Consider the following 13,368-nt stretch of genomic DNA (forward strand, 5'->3'; position numbering starts at 1 on the left):
TAGTACTCATCTTTTAACTTTTGTGTAGGTTTGAAATTTTTCAAATTCAAATTCAGCACATCCATAGGACTTTTGAATGAAGATAGATTTACTTATATATATATTTATTAATTTATAAAAAATATATATTAATTTATAAAATAAATATGTATCTTATTTTATAACTTAATGTGAGAAAGATTGTTGGCTGATAAATATTCTTTTGTCAGTCTTTTTCTGTTTTAGAGTTAATTCTTTTCTAATATGTAATGTCTAGATTTTTAATGTCCAGATTGATATAGGTGGTTTATAAAATACAAACAATAATTTGAGATAATGGAAAGAATATTAGGCTGGGAGTTAGATTTGAATTGGAAACAAGACTGCCACTACTATTAGTGTGAACTTTATCGGTCTCTCAGGTTCCTCATTTGGGAATAGTCATCTACAAATGGATTTTACAAGTGCCTCATTTATAAATAAAGATGTATTTATTTGACTACATAAAATTTTTTGATAGAATTGTTAAATCCTAGCCTAACTGATTAACTAAGAATCATTTCTGGAGATCTTGACTAATGGAGTACACTTGTAAATATATTTTGAATGTGGTCCTGCCTGATGCACATAAACCAGAGGTCTTCTACTTTGGCCATCGTTTTCTAAGGAACTGATTTTTATTATATCTTCTCTAACTGTTCCCACCCTTCAAAAATGTTAATGGACGGTGAAATGGCTGAGAGTAACAGGAAAAAACAAGGGATATTTCCCTGAAGTATGTTTGGTTTATTGTCAATTTATTATTAATAATGCTATCCATGTACTAAAGGAAGCTCAAACCAACCAAACCAAACCCAGTGCCGTCGAGTCGATTCCGACTCATAGCGACCCTATAAGACAGAGTGGAACTGCCCCATAGAGTTTCCAAGGAGCGCTTGGTGGATTCGAACTGCCGACCCTTATGGTTAGCAGCTGTAGCACTTAACCGTTATGCCACCAGGGTTTCCACAAAGGAAGCTCAGAAGCACTTATTTACTGAGTACCACTGTTATGAGTCTAACAAGCATTTTCCCTCTATTGTGTTCCTTTAATAAGGTTATTATTACTTTTTTAAATTTAAGTAAAGTCATAACAGGATTTTAATTTTTATATTTAAACCTTTAGATAATTAACTTGAAACCTTAACAAAATGTCACAGCAAAAACAACCACTAGCAATATTAAATGGCACATGATATCCTTAGAACAAGAGACTGAGATGATGCTTCTGAGCAGTGGTTTTTAAACCATTGGAAGAGGGGTAAAGAAAAAGTGTTTGATGTAAGTTGCTAGAATCCTATCCTTAATTCTTTTCCAGAGCAACTCTGTGTTTTACGTGTAGGCTCCAGATAACGTTTTCATTTAAAGAAAGATTTTTCCATGAGAATGGCTTTTAGAAGTACTTAGATTTCTTTATATTTTTTTCAAAAGTCAGTTAATAGAAATATAGTGAAGGGCTTTGATGAAGCATCATTAGAGATTAACAACTGGATATGAATTATTTAATAAGTAAAAAAAAAATTTGTTGTTAACAGAAACAGATATGCAATATGCAGCAAAAGTATATCGTGATGATAGACTTCGAAAGAAGGCAGATGCGTTGAGCATGGACAACTGTAAAGAATTGGAGCGGCTGACCAGTATCTACAGAGGAGAATGAACTGGAATTTTTGTTTACACCTTTTAGCGTACTGTTTCTTTTTTTTCTGTAAGTAAATTTAGCTTCATCATGAGAGGTGAAGAAAAAGGTTTGATATAAAAAACTAAACTGAGTAGTTGCTCCCTGAAATCTTGGACTGTTTATGACCTACTGGCTCCTTTAAATAGTAAGCAACTAAAAACTAAAATGAATATTTTAGTTATGCTTCTACAGTTGTTTTCATGTTAAAAGCTTGTATGATTCCTAACTAAAAATATCTCAGAAAGGATTAGCATACCTGTAGCAATTTCCCGTTTTAGTGATTCTCTATTTTTTTTTTCTTGTCCTGTAAATATTTTTGGAATGATCATTTTGTGTACATAAAAGTTATTGCCTTTTTTATTTAAATTCTTTAAGTGTTTAGCTCCATGAGACACTTCTGCTTAAATTGTTGGAATAAATATTATATGACAATTATGTTTTCCTTGTCAGGTGTTGGATGTATGGAGTTTAAACAATGAAACTTTTTCAAAAAGAAATGAAAAAACAAAAACTGTTTAACTTTGTAAAATCTTTTAGTATTATCAGCTTAGAGGGAACTGATATTTTCAATATGCCATTATATCTAAAATATATATTGAGATAAATGAACTGGTACAGAGTATCAGTTTGCTATTTAGTTTTATGAATTGCTAAGCCATGCATAGAAATGAAATGCTATACTGATAGATTTTAAAGAAAATATAAGGAACTGGGTGTATAGGTATTAAATCAAGAGGGTCTTCAACAATAACTTGTAGATATGTCTTTTGCAATTCCAATAGTTAAAAGGCCCCAAACTGTTTATTTGTATGTCTTTGAAGGCTGCTAAAATTTATGAAGAAAAGGACCCACCTAAACTTTCCTGCTATGAAAATTTGCAAGTTCTTAGTGATCATTTAAGCAGGATCAAAAAGTAAATGGATTCTTATACAAATAAATAGTAAGAAAAATTACTACTACAATCAAGCTTTGTGCCTTTTAACCCTATTGCCCACTCCTAACCACATGAGTAGATTTCAGCAAACTTGTTTGATCAGAGCACGATCTGTTTAGTCACATGTAACGGTGAGCAAAATATAGCAGCAGGTAGAATAGTCATTTATAGAAAGTCATTCTTATAAAATTCTGAGCTAAAATCTGTTCACCATTGGGTAATTCAGTTACTCCTGTAGGAATAAGCTCCCAAATCAGCTGGAAATGGCAGTTTTTGGTGCCTGTATATTGAGAATGAAACTTTGATTTCTAGTCTTCTGTGTTTAACAGTTAAAATATTTTAATTATTTTGCATCATACTCAGTTAATGGAACAAGTGTTTAGTAGTTTGTGTGTGTGTGTGAATGCTAGATATAGTGGCAGTGTTCTTTTGATTTAAAGATTATTTCTGAATGTAGTTAATTGATGGCATCTATTGAATAAAACTGCTAAAATGACTATTTTCTCCTTTAAAAAGTGTCCTCTTGTATCCCTTTTCCCAGGTGAATCAGTAGAAACGTCTGATTGAATTAAGTTAAACTAAACAATATATTATCCTAGGAAAACTGGACATCCTAACCAGTTTTATTCTAGAGATGTGACCACTATGCCACCAAGGTTTCCTTAGAAGAAACAGCAATGCTTAAAAGAAAATTATAATTTTAAATATTCACTTGAGACTATAAAATGTGTTTTTAAAAAATAACTTATAATTATCTTTGAAAGTTCATATGCATTAGAAAATTTATAAAAATTTTCTTCCATTTATTTTTTCAGTTTCAGTAGGAAGTTTACACTATTGTTGTTGATAGATATTTTGTTGATCTGAACCTACTTGTTTACTGATTCTTTTCCCCTTAACCCTGGCTTTAAGGGGATACACAGAGTTAACAAGTTAAGTAAAGTTATGTATCATGAACTCACACACGGCTTTTAGACAATATTATATTTCAGTTGCATTGCTGCATCCCATTGCATTTCATCAAATGTTAGAGAAAATGTGTTTGATAAAATAAAATTCTCAAACAGCTGTGGGAAATGACTGATCAAATGCCCTGTAATTTAAGCCACATACAAAGTATAGAGGTAAAGATTGGGTCCTCAAGGTCACCTATATCACATTGTGGAACCCTGGTGGCCCAGTGGTTAAGAGCTCAGCTGCTAACCAAAAGGTCAGCAGTTCAAATCCACCAGCTGCTCCTTGTAAACCCTATGGGGCAGTTCTACTCTGTCCTATAGAGTCGCTATGAGTCAGAATCGACTCGACAGCAACAAGTTTATATCATGGTGTAAAGGCCCAACCAAGTGTCTTAGAATTTTGGGTTAATTCTACAAAGTAAGAAGCCTTTAACTATCTTGAGATGTAAGATTTTCATATTTGCACTCTTTTATAATAAAAATCCCAAGATTTTGTTCATCTTTTAGCTATATGAGTTTTGCACTTTTAATTAATTTGTACTGTTCATTTTAATCACTGCCTAAAAGCCCTAAATCTTTTGAGAATTACTTTATTAGCTTCTCTAACTGGTGTTTTAGAAGTTTGGCAGCAATTATTTTTATTAATGTACATTTTCATCCTTTTTTTACACACACATGCATACACACACACACACACACAAACGTTATCGTCTTTGTGAATGTTTAGGGAAAAAGGAAATAACACCTTTTCTCCTCCTCTTGATTATTTAGTTCCCAAATAGACGGTGCTAATCATTTGTAATTTTTAGAATTTATTTTGATCAAATATGAGAATTTATTTCTCGACAATGAGAGGTTTCCAGTTATAATTCACCTAATAAATGAAAATAATTCATTTTGTAGCAGACTACATTTGAATACTTAAGTAAGTATTTGTTTCACAATTATTACAGGCTTATTTATGAACTGCAGGGATCTGGTAGAGGAAAGTAAGTCCTTAGGCATAGATATGCCAATGCATTAAAATACTCTGTATTTGTGTCAGCTCAGATGTTCATAGGAAAAGGAATGTGGAATGCCAGGCCTGTACTTTAACTGCACTTTTATGCTCATGTTTTTTCCTACCAAATCTTCAGTTCCATTAATGTATAGTTACTGAGAGAAATGATTAACCTCTTGATTTTCCTTCCAAAAACTAAAAACCAAACCCATTGCCATTGAGTCAATTCCGGCTCATAGCGACCCTATAGAACAGAGTAGAACTGCCCCATAGAGTTTCCAGGGAGTGCCTGGTGAATTTGAACTGTCAACCTTTTGGTTAGCAGCCATAGCTCTTAACCACTACGCCACCAGGGTTTCTTTCCTTCAGTCTGTAATATTTTAAAATGCACCTATTATTGAAAAAAAGACATGTTAATATTACCTAATAATGTATTCCTACATAGTTTTATAAAATAAATAAATCTATGTGAAGGCAGTGAAATATTTCTTGAGGTTGGGGCCTGAGGACCAAATGAGCCATCTTTCTAGTTAAGCAAATAGTATGTGAATCTAATGTTTTAAAATGAGAATATATGTACATTTATATAGCTTCCCTATGTGAAGCTTGGGGTCAGTACTACCTATATTGCTGCTATCCATCTTTATACTGAGTGAGATAAACCAAAAGGGGATTCATAATTTTTTTCTTCCATACCCGAACAGAAAAACTTCTGAAAATGAAAAATCAGCCTAAGTCTTAATCTTCTCTAAGTAACTGAAAAACCTTGCTGTTAGCTAAGTTAAGGAGCCCTGGTGGAGCAGTGGTTGAGTGCTCAGCTGCTAACTGAAAGGCTGGCGATTCAAACCCAACAGCCAGCCAGACAGCCTTGGTTTTTTTGTTTATTGGCCAAGTTTGGCTACTGGCTAGTTAAAATCCATAAAATTCTCTACAAAACAAAAAGAGTAGTCTTGCAATAAAGCCAGTTGCTGTCGTGACTCATAGTGACCCTATAGGACAGAGTAGAACTGCCCCATAGGGTTTCCAAGGCTGTAATCTATGGAAGCAGACTGCCACATATCTCTCCTGCGGAGCCACGGTGGGTTCAAACCACCGACCTCTTGATTAGCAGCCAAGCACTTAAACCATTGCTCCACCAAGGCTTCCAAACATTTTTTTATTCTAATTTTTAATTACAAAGAAAAAGTGAATAGAATGAGGTTGTTCAAGTAATTCTTGCACATCCCTTTAATAATCCAACAGGTGACACAGTCCTAGGATTCAGGCTTACTTTTTGGTTTCATGACTATTAAATAGATATTTTCATATAAGTGGAAACATACTTCTTATATTAAGGATTATGTAACCACATTTTTTGTAAATTCCTTGTGTGTAACTATATCCTGTTAGTAGGAAATTGCTTTTTGTTTAATTTGATTATCTGCTGGTGTTGGGGCCAATAGATTTGTGAATACTCTGTGGATGTGTCCATGTATAGGTGTGTATATATATATGTATTTTTTTTTTCAAGCTAATACCTCAAATGTGTGATTGTTTAATATATATCATACTATGTTTGCACAGGGCAGGGCTTCCATTAGCAGTGGATATACTTATTTCTGACTTTGAAAAATCAGTCCACAGAATTTCATTGGTATGAATTCTTTTGTATTTTAGTATAGGCATTCCTATTATAAGGCCCATACTTCAAAGATAATTGGACCTTCCAGTATTTGGCAATCTGGAAATATGTAGGGGTAAGAAGTGTTTCTTTCGATGTCTTAGTTTAATAAGTTATTAAAAACTGTGATTACTTGTTTCCAAGAGGTCTAGTAACAGCATAGCATATGACACCTGACATGAATGTGAACTAGTGTCATTTACTTCAGCACAAGAGTTGGGACATTCCAGTCTGATATTCTACTTTGCCATTTTAGAGCACCATTAAAATAATACAGATTTTCAATGGTATTGGCATATTTTAATCATCAGTTTCCAAATGAATTGATTTTGAGTCGGATGACGATGCCAATGAGAAGGAAGAAACTCACACCTAGATGATATTTTGTAATTTATTTATATTAAGAAATGCTTCTTACCTAATTTTGCTTTTTGGTTTGTTTTTGACTTTTGGATTGCAACGTGAACATTTCTTTCCATTTAAACTTTAATTTGTTTTGAGAATCTGCAGATGCAATTTTAATGGAAGCCTTGTACAAGTTAAATGAAGTGAAACCAGTAAAGATCTTACTTTATTTGTCTATAGTGCATTCAAGATTATACAATTAGGTTTAAAAATGAAATGTCTGATTTGTAATATATTTAATGTTATATCAGACTTATATAAAAATAAAATTTTCTGTGTGAGAACTTAAAGAAAATGGCATTTGATTTTTAATGAATGTTCTGCTGAATGATTTATGATGAATTTTTGTCTTTCGGTCTGTAGTTTATCTCAATATATAAATAAAAAATCTGTTCTCACTGTAAAAGACTTAACTTTTTATCATGTTTTATACTCATAATATGTCCTTACTTTATTCATTCAATCGTTCAACGAATCTATGGATGCCTGCTAGATCCCATGCAGTGAGCCAAGTGCTGGGCATTTATCACTGAACAAGACAAAAATCCTTCTGAAGTTTATATCTGGCAAGGAAAATAAATGTCAAATAAGTAAGTTATGATAATTATGATGAGTGCTACAAAGAAAATTACAAGCTACAATGAGAACCTACATCTGGAAAACGTAAACTGCTCTCGGAAGGTTGGGGAAGGTTTCTCTGAAAAAGTAAACTTAAGCTTAAACCCAAAAGATAAGTAAGAGTGAGGTGAGTGCTAAAAAAATATTTCACACAGAGTATGCCAAGTTGCTAAGCTCGTAGGATCCTTAAGGGACTAAAAACAAACTTGTGTGATTGTGGCATAAGGAAGCCGGGTAGGTGACAGAATTCAAATTAGGATGGGAGCCAGGTCTCATAAGACCATTTAGAGCATGATGATGCTACTGCATTTTATACTAAGTCAATGGAAAACCTTTGATATTTTTAATTTGGGAGTTACATGATCAGATTTGGGTTTTTAGAGTATTACTTTGGTTGCTGTGTGAAGACTGAAGGGAAAAAGTAAATGTAAGAAGGATAGGAGTTTATTTTTTTCATTTTGTTATGCTTTAGATGAAGGCCTACAGAGCAAATTAGTTTCTTGTTAAACAATAATGCACATATTGTTTTGTGACAGAATAGGAGGTTATTGTTAAGGGAAAGATGATCATGGCTCAGACCAGAGTGGGAATATAGATAAATGAATGATGTTGAGAGAGATTCAAGAGGTAAAATCAAGAAAACTCTTTGATTGATTCTGTTTGGGATGAGTGAAGGGTGCAGTTAAAAACAAGGCTAAAATTCTCTAAAAATTTGGGTATGAAAGGGAGTAGAGAAAAAGGATGGTGGCTTGAAGATGATATGGTTCTAAGAGAACTTTAATTTTTTTAGTTATGATTTATTACATGAGAGACCTCACCCCATTTTTAGTTTCTGATAGGCAAGGGTATGTAGAAAGGGAAAGCAGAGAAAAAGAGAATGTATGGCATTCTCTTGGCAAAGGTGGAAGAATTGGCTTTCACTAAAAGAGAGACACCCTCTGCTTTCTTACAGAAAGGAAAGCACAGAGGATGGGTGCAGATGCACGTAGATTTGTAGTGTTGGTGGCAAGATATTATGACTTCCATTTTCCTGATAAAATAGGCAATTTGTCTATATAGAGTGGGGAAAGGAAATGATAGGCAGAGGCTTAGAAAGAATGAAGATTTAAAGGATTTGTTTTCGTTGAGTCAGCTGACTAGTAAAAAAAGTAGGATTTCAACAGATCCCAAGGTTGTGATAGAATTTACAATCTGTATAATATTTCTCCAGCCTGACCCAGCAGCCTAGGTGTAGGCATGGAGAATACAACTCATATAGTTATCCAAATTTGGGGTTCTGTCAAGCAGATATAATAAAGTAAACTGGGTCGAGGAATTTGAGATGTTGGCAAGTGAATGATCCCCCTGATTGTCTGTGGGAAGTAGGCCAATGATTGGAGCAAGTAAAGGCAGGTGGAGGCTAATGGACAAAGTGAGAGTAGTTAGATCAATGGACTTTTAAGTTTGAAGAACTATTGTGGGAGCTGTCAAGTTAGGAAATTGAATACAGGGAATGTTTAAATTACCGATTTCTGAAGTGAAAGTCTAAATCTAGGGTATGATGATAGTGGGTGATAGAATAGAAGAGACTCTTATTACCTATGACCTTATAATTGTGTTCTCAATGGGCCAAATCCCTAATCATAGCCAGAATCAGCTTTAGCAAGGCATTTTTCAATGTGGCCTAAGTGATAAAATAATTTGCTTTTTTGTATATTGGAGAATCAGTTAGACTCCCCTCCCCATATGAGTTTGAATACCAGCTAGAATTTTCACAGGACAGTAGAGGCAGCCTAAACTCTGATTTTCTAAGCATCCCACATCCCTCAGCTTAGTTTACCTATTTCATTTTAGTCTCAGAAGACAATTTTTGTAATGTTCACTGTTACCACAAAGACCTACCTTTGTACCAGCAAAAAAATGGAAATAGCAGTCGTTAGGATTTTATTTTGAGAAACTGATATACTCACTTTTGGAAGAGTATGCAGTCATTAAAAGAGTATTCAGTTTCCTCTAAGAGTAGTGAAACTGATTAAGTTAAAATGTTGGAAAACAAAATGGTTCTATCTCACTAAAATACAAAAAACTAAACCTATTGCCGTTGAGTCAATTCCAACTCATACCGACCCTGTAAGACACAATAGAGCTGCCTCATAGGTTTTCTAAGGCTGTAATCTCTGCGTAAGCTGACTGCTATATCTTTCTCCCATTGAGTGACTGATGGGTTTGAACGACCAGCCTTTCAGTGCACAACCAAGAGCTTTAACCACTGAGCCACCAGGGCTTCCTTCTATCTCATTATACATTTAATATTTATCTTTTAATCTTTTAAAATGTCTATTTAGGATCTTTTATACTGTACATAATATATTAATATAGTAGTATATGTATATATCCACCACTCTTCTGTCAGTTTATTGTATGGTGGTAGCTTACATGATGCTCAGAGCTATGCCACCAGTATTTCAAATACCAGCAGGGTCACCCATGGTGGACAGGTTTCAGTGGTGCTTCCAGACTAAAACAGACTAGGAAGAAGGACCTGGTTATCTGCTTCTAAAAAAAAAAAAAAAATTGGCCAGTGAAAAACATACAAAAAATAGAACATTGGCTGATACAGTGCCAGAAGATGAGCCCCTCGGGTTGGAATGCACTCAAAATATGGCGGGGAAGAGCTGCCTTCTCAACGTAGAGTCGACCTTAATGATGTGGATGGAGTCAAGCTTTTGGGACCTTCATTGGCTATGTGGCATGACTCACAATGAGAAAAAACAGCTGAAAAAATCTGGTAATAATTGAAATGTGCAGTGTAAAAGTATGAATGGAGGAAAATTAGAAATCATAAATAAAATGGAATGCTTGAAGATCAATATCCTAGGCATTAGTGAGCTGAAATGGACCGGTATTGGCCATTTTGAATTGACAGTCATATGGTCTACTATGCCAGGAATGACAAATTGAAGAGGAATGTCATTGTATTAATCATCAAAAAGAACATTTCAAGATCTATCCTTAAGTACAATACTGTCAGTGATAATATAACACCCATACGCCTAAAAGGAAGACCACTTAATACTACTATTATTCAAATTTACACACGAACCACTAATGCCAAAAATGAGGAAACTGAATATTTTTACCAACTTCTGCAGTCTGAAATTGATCAAAGATGCAATCAAGATGTTTTGATAATTACTGGTGATTGGAAAGTTGGAAACAACAAAGATTCAAAGTTGGAAAATAGGGCTTGGTGACAGAAACAGCACTGGAGATCAAATGATAGAATTTTGTAAGACCAATGACTTATTCATTGGAAATACCTTTTTTCAACAGCATAAAGGGCAACTATCACGTGGACCTTGCTGGAAGGAATACACAGGAATCAAATTGACTTTGCAAAGAGACGATGGAGAAGCTCGATTGATATCATCAGTCTGAACAAAGCCAAGGGCCGACTTCAAAATAGACCATCAATTGCTCATATGCAAGTTCAAGTTGAAGCTGAAGAAAATTAAAACAAGTCCATGAGAGCCAAAGTATGACCTTGAGTATATCACACCTGAATTGAGAGACCATCTCAATAGATTTGACACATTGAGCAATAATGACCAAAGACCAGACAAGTTGTGAGATGACATCAAGGACATGATACATAAAGAAAGCAAAAGGTCATTAAAAAGATAGGAAAGAAAGAAAAGACCAAAAAGGATGTCAGATAAGACTCTAAAACTTGCTCTTGAATGTAGAGTAGCTAAAATGAGGGGGGAAATGATCACATAAAAGAGCTGAACAAAAGATTTCAAAGGGTGGCTCAAGAAGAATATGCAAAGACCTGGGGTTAGAAAACCAAAAGGGAAAAACATGCTCGGCATTTCTCAAGCTGAAACAACTGAAGAAAAATTTCAAGTCTCGAGTTGCAGTATTAAAGGATTCTATGGGCAAAAGATTGAACAATACAGGAAACATAAAAAGAAGATGGAGGAATACACAGTCACTATACCAAAAAGAATTGGTCGACATTCAACCATTTCAGGAGGTAGCATATGATCTAGAACCGATGATATGAAGGAAGAAGTCCAAGCTGCACTGAGGGCATTGGCAAAAACCAAGACTACAGGAATTGATGGAATACCAGTTGAGATTTTTCAAATGGATGCAACACTGGAAGCACTTACTCGTCTAGGCTAAGAAATTTGGAAGACAGCCATGTGGCCAAACAGCTGGAAGCAATCCATATTTGTGCCCATTCCAAAGAGAGGTGATAGAACAAAATGCTGAAATTATTGAAAAAATATCATATCACACACAAGTAAGATTTTGCTGAAGATAATTAAAAAATGGTTGCAGCAGTACATTGACAGTGAACTGCCAGAAATTCAAGCCAGATTGAGAAAAGGACATGAAACGAGGACTATCATTGCTGATGTTAGGTGGATCTTGGCTGAAAGCAGAGAATACCAGAAAGATGTTTACCAGTGTTTTACTAACTATGCAGAAGCATTCACTGTGTGCATCATAACAAATTACAGATAACATTTCGAAGAATAAAAACTCCAGAACACTTAATTTTGCTCATGAGGAACCTGTACATAGATCAAGAGGCAGTCTTTCCAACAGAACAAGGGGATACCGTGTGATGTAAAATCAGAAAAGCTGTGTGTCAGGGTTGTGTCCTTTCACCATACTTATTCAATCTCTATGCTGAGCAAATTATCTGAGAATCTGGACTATATGAAAAATGAGGTATCAGGATCAGAGGAAGACTAATTAACAATTTGTGATATGCAAGCTTGCTTGCTGAAAGTGAAGATGAGTTGAAGCACTTACTGATGATGATCAAAGACTACAATCTTCGGTATGGATTACACCTCAACCTAAAGAAAATGAAAATCCTCACAACTATACCAATAAGAAAATATGATAAAAGGAGAAAATTTTGAAGTTGTCAGGGATTTCATTTTACCTGGATCCACAATCAACACCCATGGAAGCAGCAGTCAAGAAATCAAATGACATATTAAATTGGGCAAATCTGCTGCAAAAGACCTCTTTAAAGTGTTAAAAAAGAAAAGATGTCACCTCGAGAACTAAGGTGCTCCTGACCAAGTAATGGTATTTTCAGTCACCTCATATGCATGCAAAAGCTGGACAATGAATAAGGAACACTGAAAAAGAACTGTTACCTTTGAACTGTGGTGTTGGCGAAGAATATTGAATATATCATGGACTGCCAAAAGAATGAACAAATCTTTTCTTGGAGGAAGTGCAACCATAATGCTCCTTGGAAGTAAGGATGATGAGACTTCATCTCACATATTTTGGACATGTTATCAGAGGGATCAGGCCCTGGAGAATGACATCACGCTAAGTAGAGGGCCAGTGAAAAAGAGGAAGACCCTCAATGAGATGGATTGACACAGTGGCTGCAAAAATAAGCTCAAGCATAACAATGTGAGGATGGTGCAGGACAGGGAGGTGTTTTGTTCTGTTGTACATAGGGTGGCCATGAGTTGGAACTGACTTGACAGCACCTAACAACAACACCAGAAAGCCTACTTAGCTTCATGCATTTGTCGTCTTGTACCAGTTGGTTCTGACTCGTAGCGACTCTACGGACAGAGTAGAACTGCTCCATAGGGTCCAAGAATGTAATCTTTATGGAAGCAGACTGTCACATCTTCTTTCTTCAGAGTGGCTGGTGAGTTTAAACTGCCTACCTTTTAGTTAGCAGCCCAACAAAGGACTTACCTGCTACACTACCAGGCATTCCTTTTGCTGTAGGCCACCATTATTATTACATTACAGAGGAAATGGACTGCTGTCAAGTTGATTCCGACTCATAGCGACCCTATAGGACAGATTAGAACTGCCCCATAGTGTTTCTAAGGAGCAGCTGGTGGATTTGAACTGCCAGTCTTCTGGATAGCAGCTGAACGCTTAACCACTGCACCACCAGGTCTCCGAGGAAATGGATGGCAATGGAGTGTCCAAAACCAAAAAATTACTTTTGTTTTATTTTATTTTATTTTGACAGCTATGTGTAGTTTTAAAGGTTGGTTGCTTTTAAAGAAAAAAGTGGAACTGGGCTTCTAGTTCGTAGTTACATTGCTCTTTAATG

The 13,368-nt window shown here is 35.1% G+C and overlaps 1 protein-coding gene and 1 long non-coding RNA gene across 3 annotated transcripts in view; one reads left to right on the plus strand and one right to left on the minus strand.

Annotated features, from left to right (window-relative positions):
• DNAJB14 (DnaJ heat shock protein family (Hsp40) member B14) overlaps positions 1 to 9,261 on the plus strand; it is a 64,132-nt gene extending 54,871 nt beyond the window's left edge. The window contains exon 8 of one of the 2 annotated variants that reach the window (XM_049885642.1): positions 1,553 to 9,255. In XM_049885642.1, the coding sequence (XP_049741599.1) occupies positions 1,553 to 1,677 (125 nt within the window). In that variant the 3' untranslated portion in view covers positions 1,678 to 9,255. Of the gene's footprint in view, positions 1 to 1,552 lie in introns of both variants that reach the window. The other variant, XM_049885647.1, reaches the window with a different exon arrangement.
• Positions 1 to 13,368, minus strand: part of LOC126076933 (uncharacterized) — a 63,958-nt gene that overhangs the window by 46,184 nt on the left and 4,406 nt on the right. The window lies entirely within an intron of this gene.

This window comes from Elephas maximus, chromosome 5 (genome assembly GCF_024166365.1).
Source record: "Elephas maximus indicus isolate mEleMax1 chromosome 5, mEleMax1 primary haplotype, whole genome shotgun sequence".
Lineage (NCBI taxonomy): Eukaryota > Metazoa > Chordata > Mammalia > Proboscidea > Elephantidae > Elephas > Elephas maximus.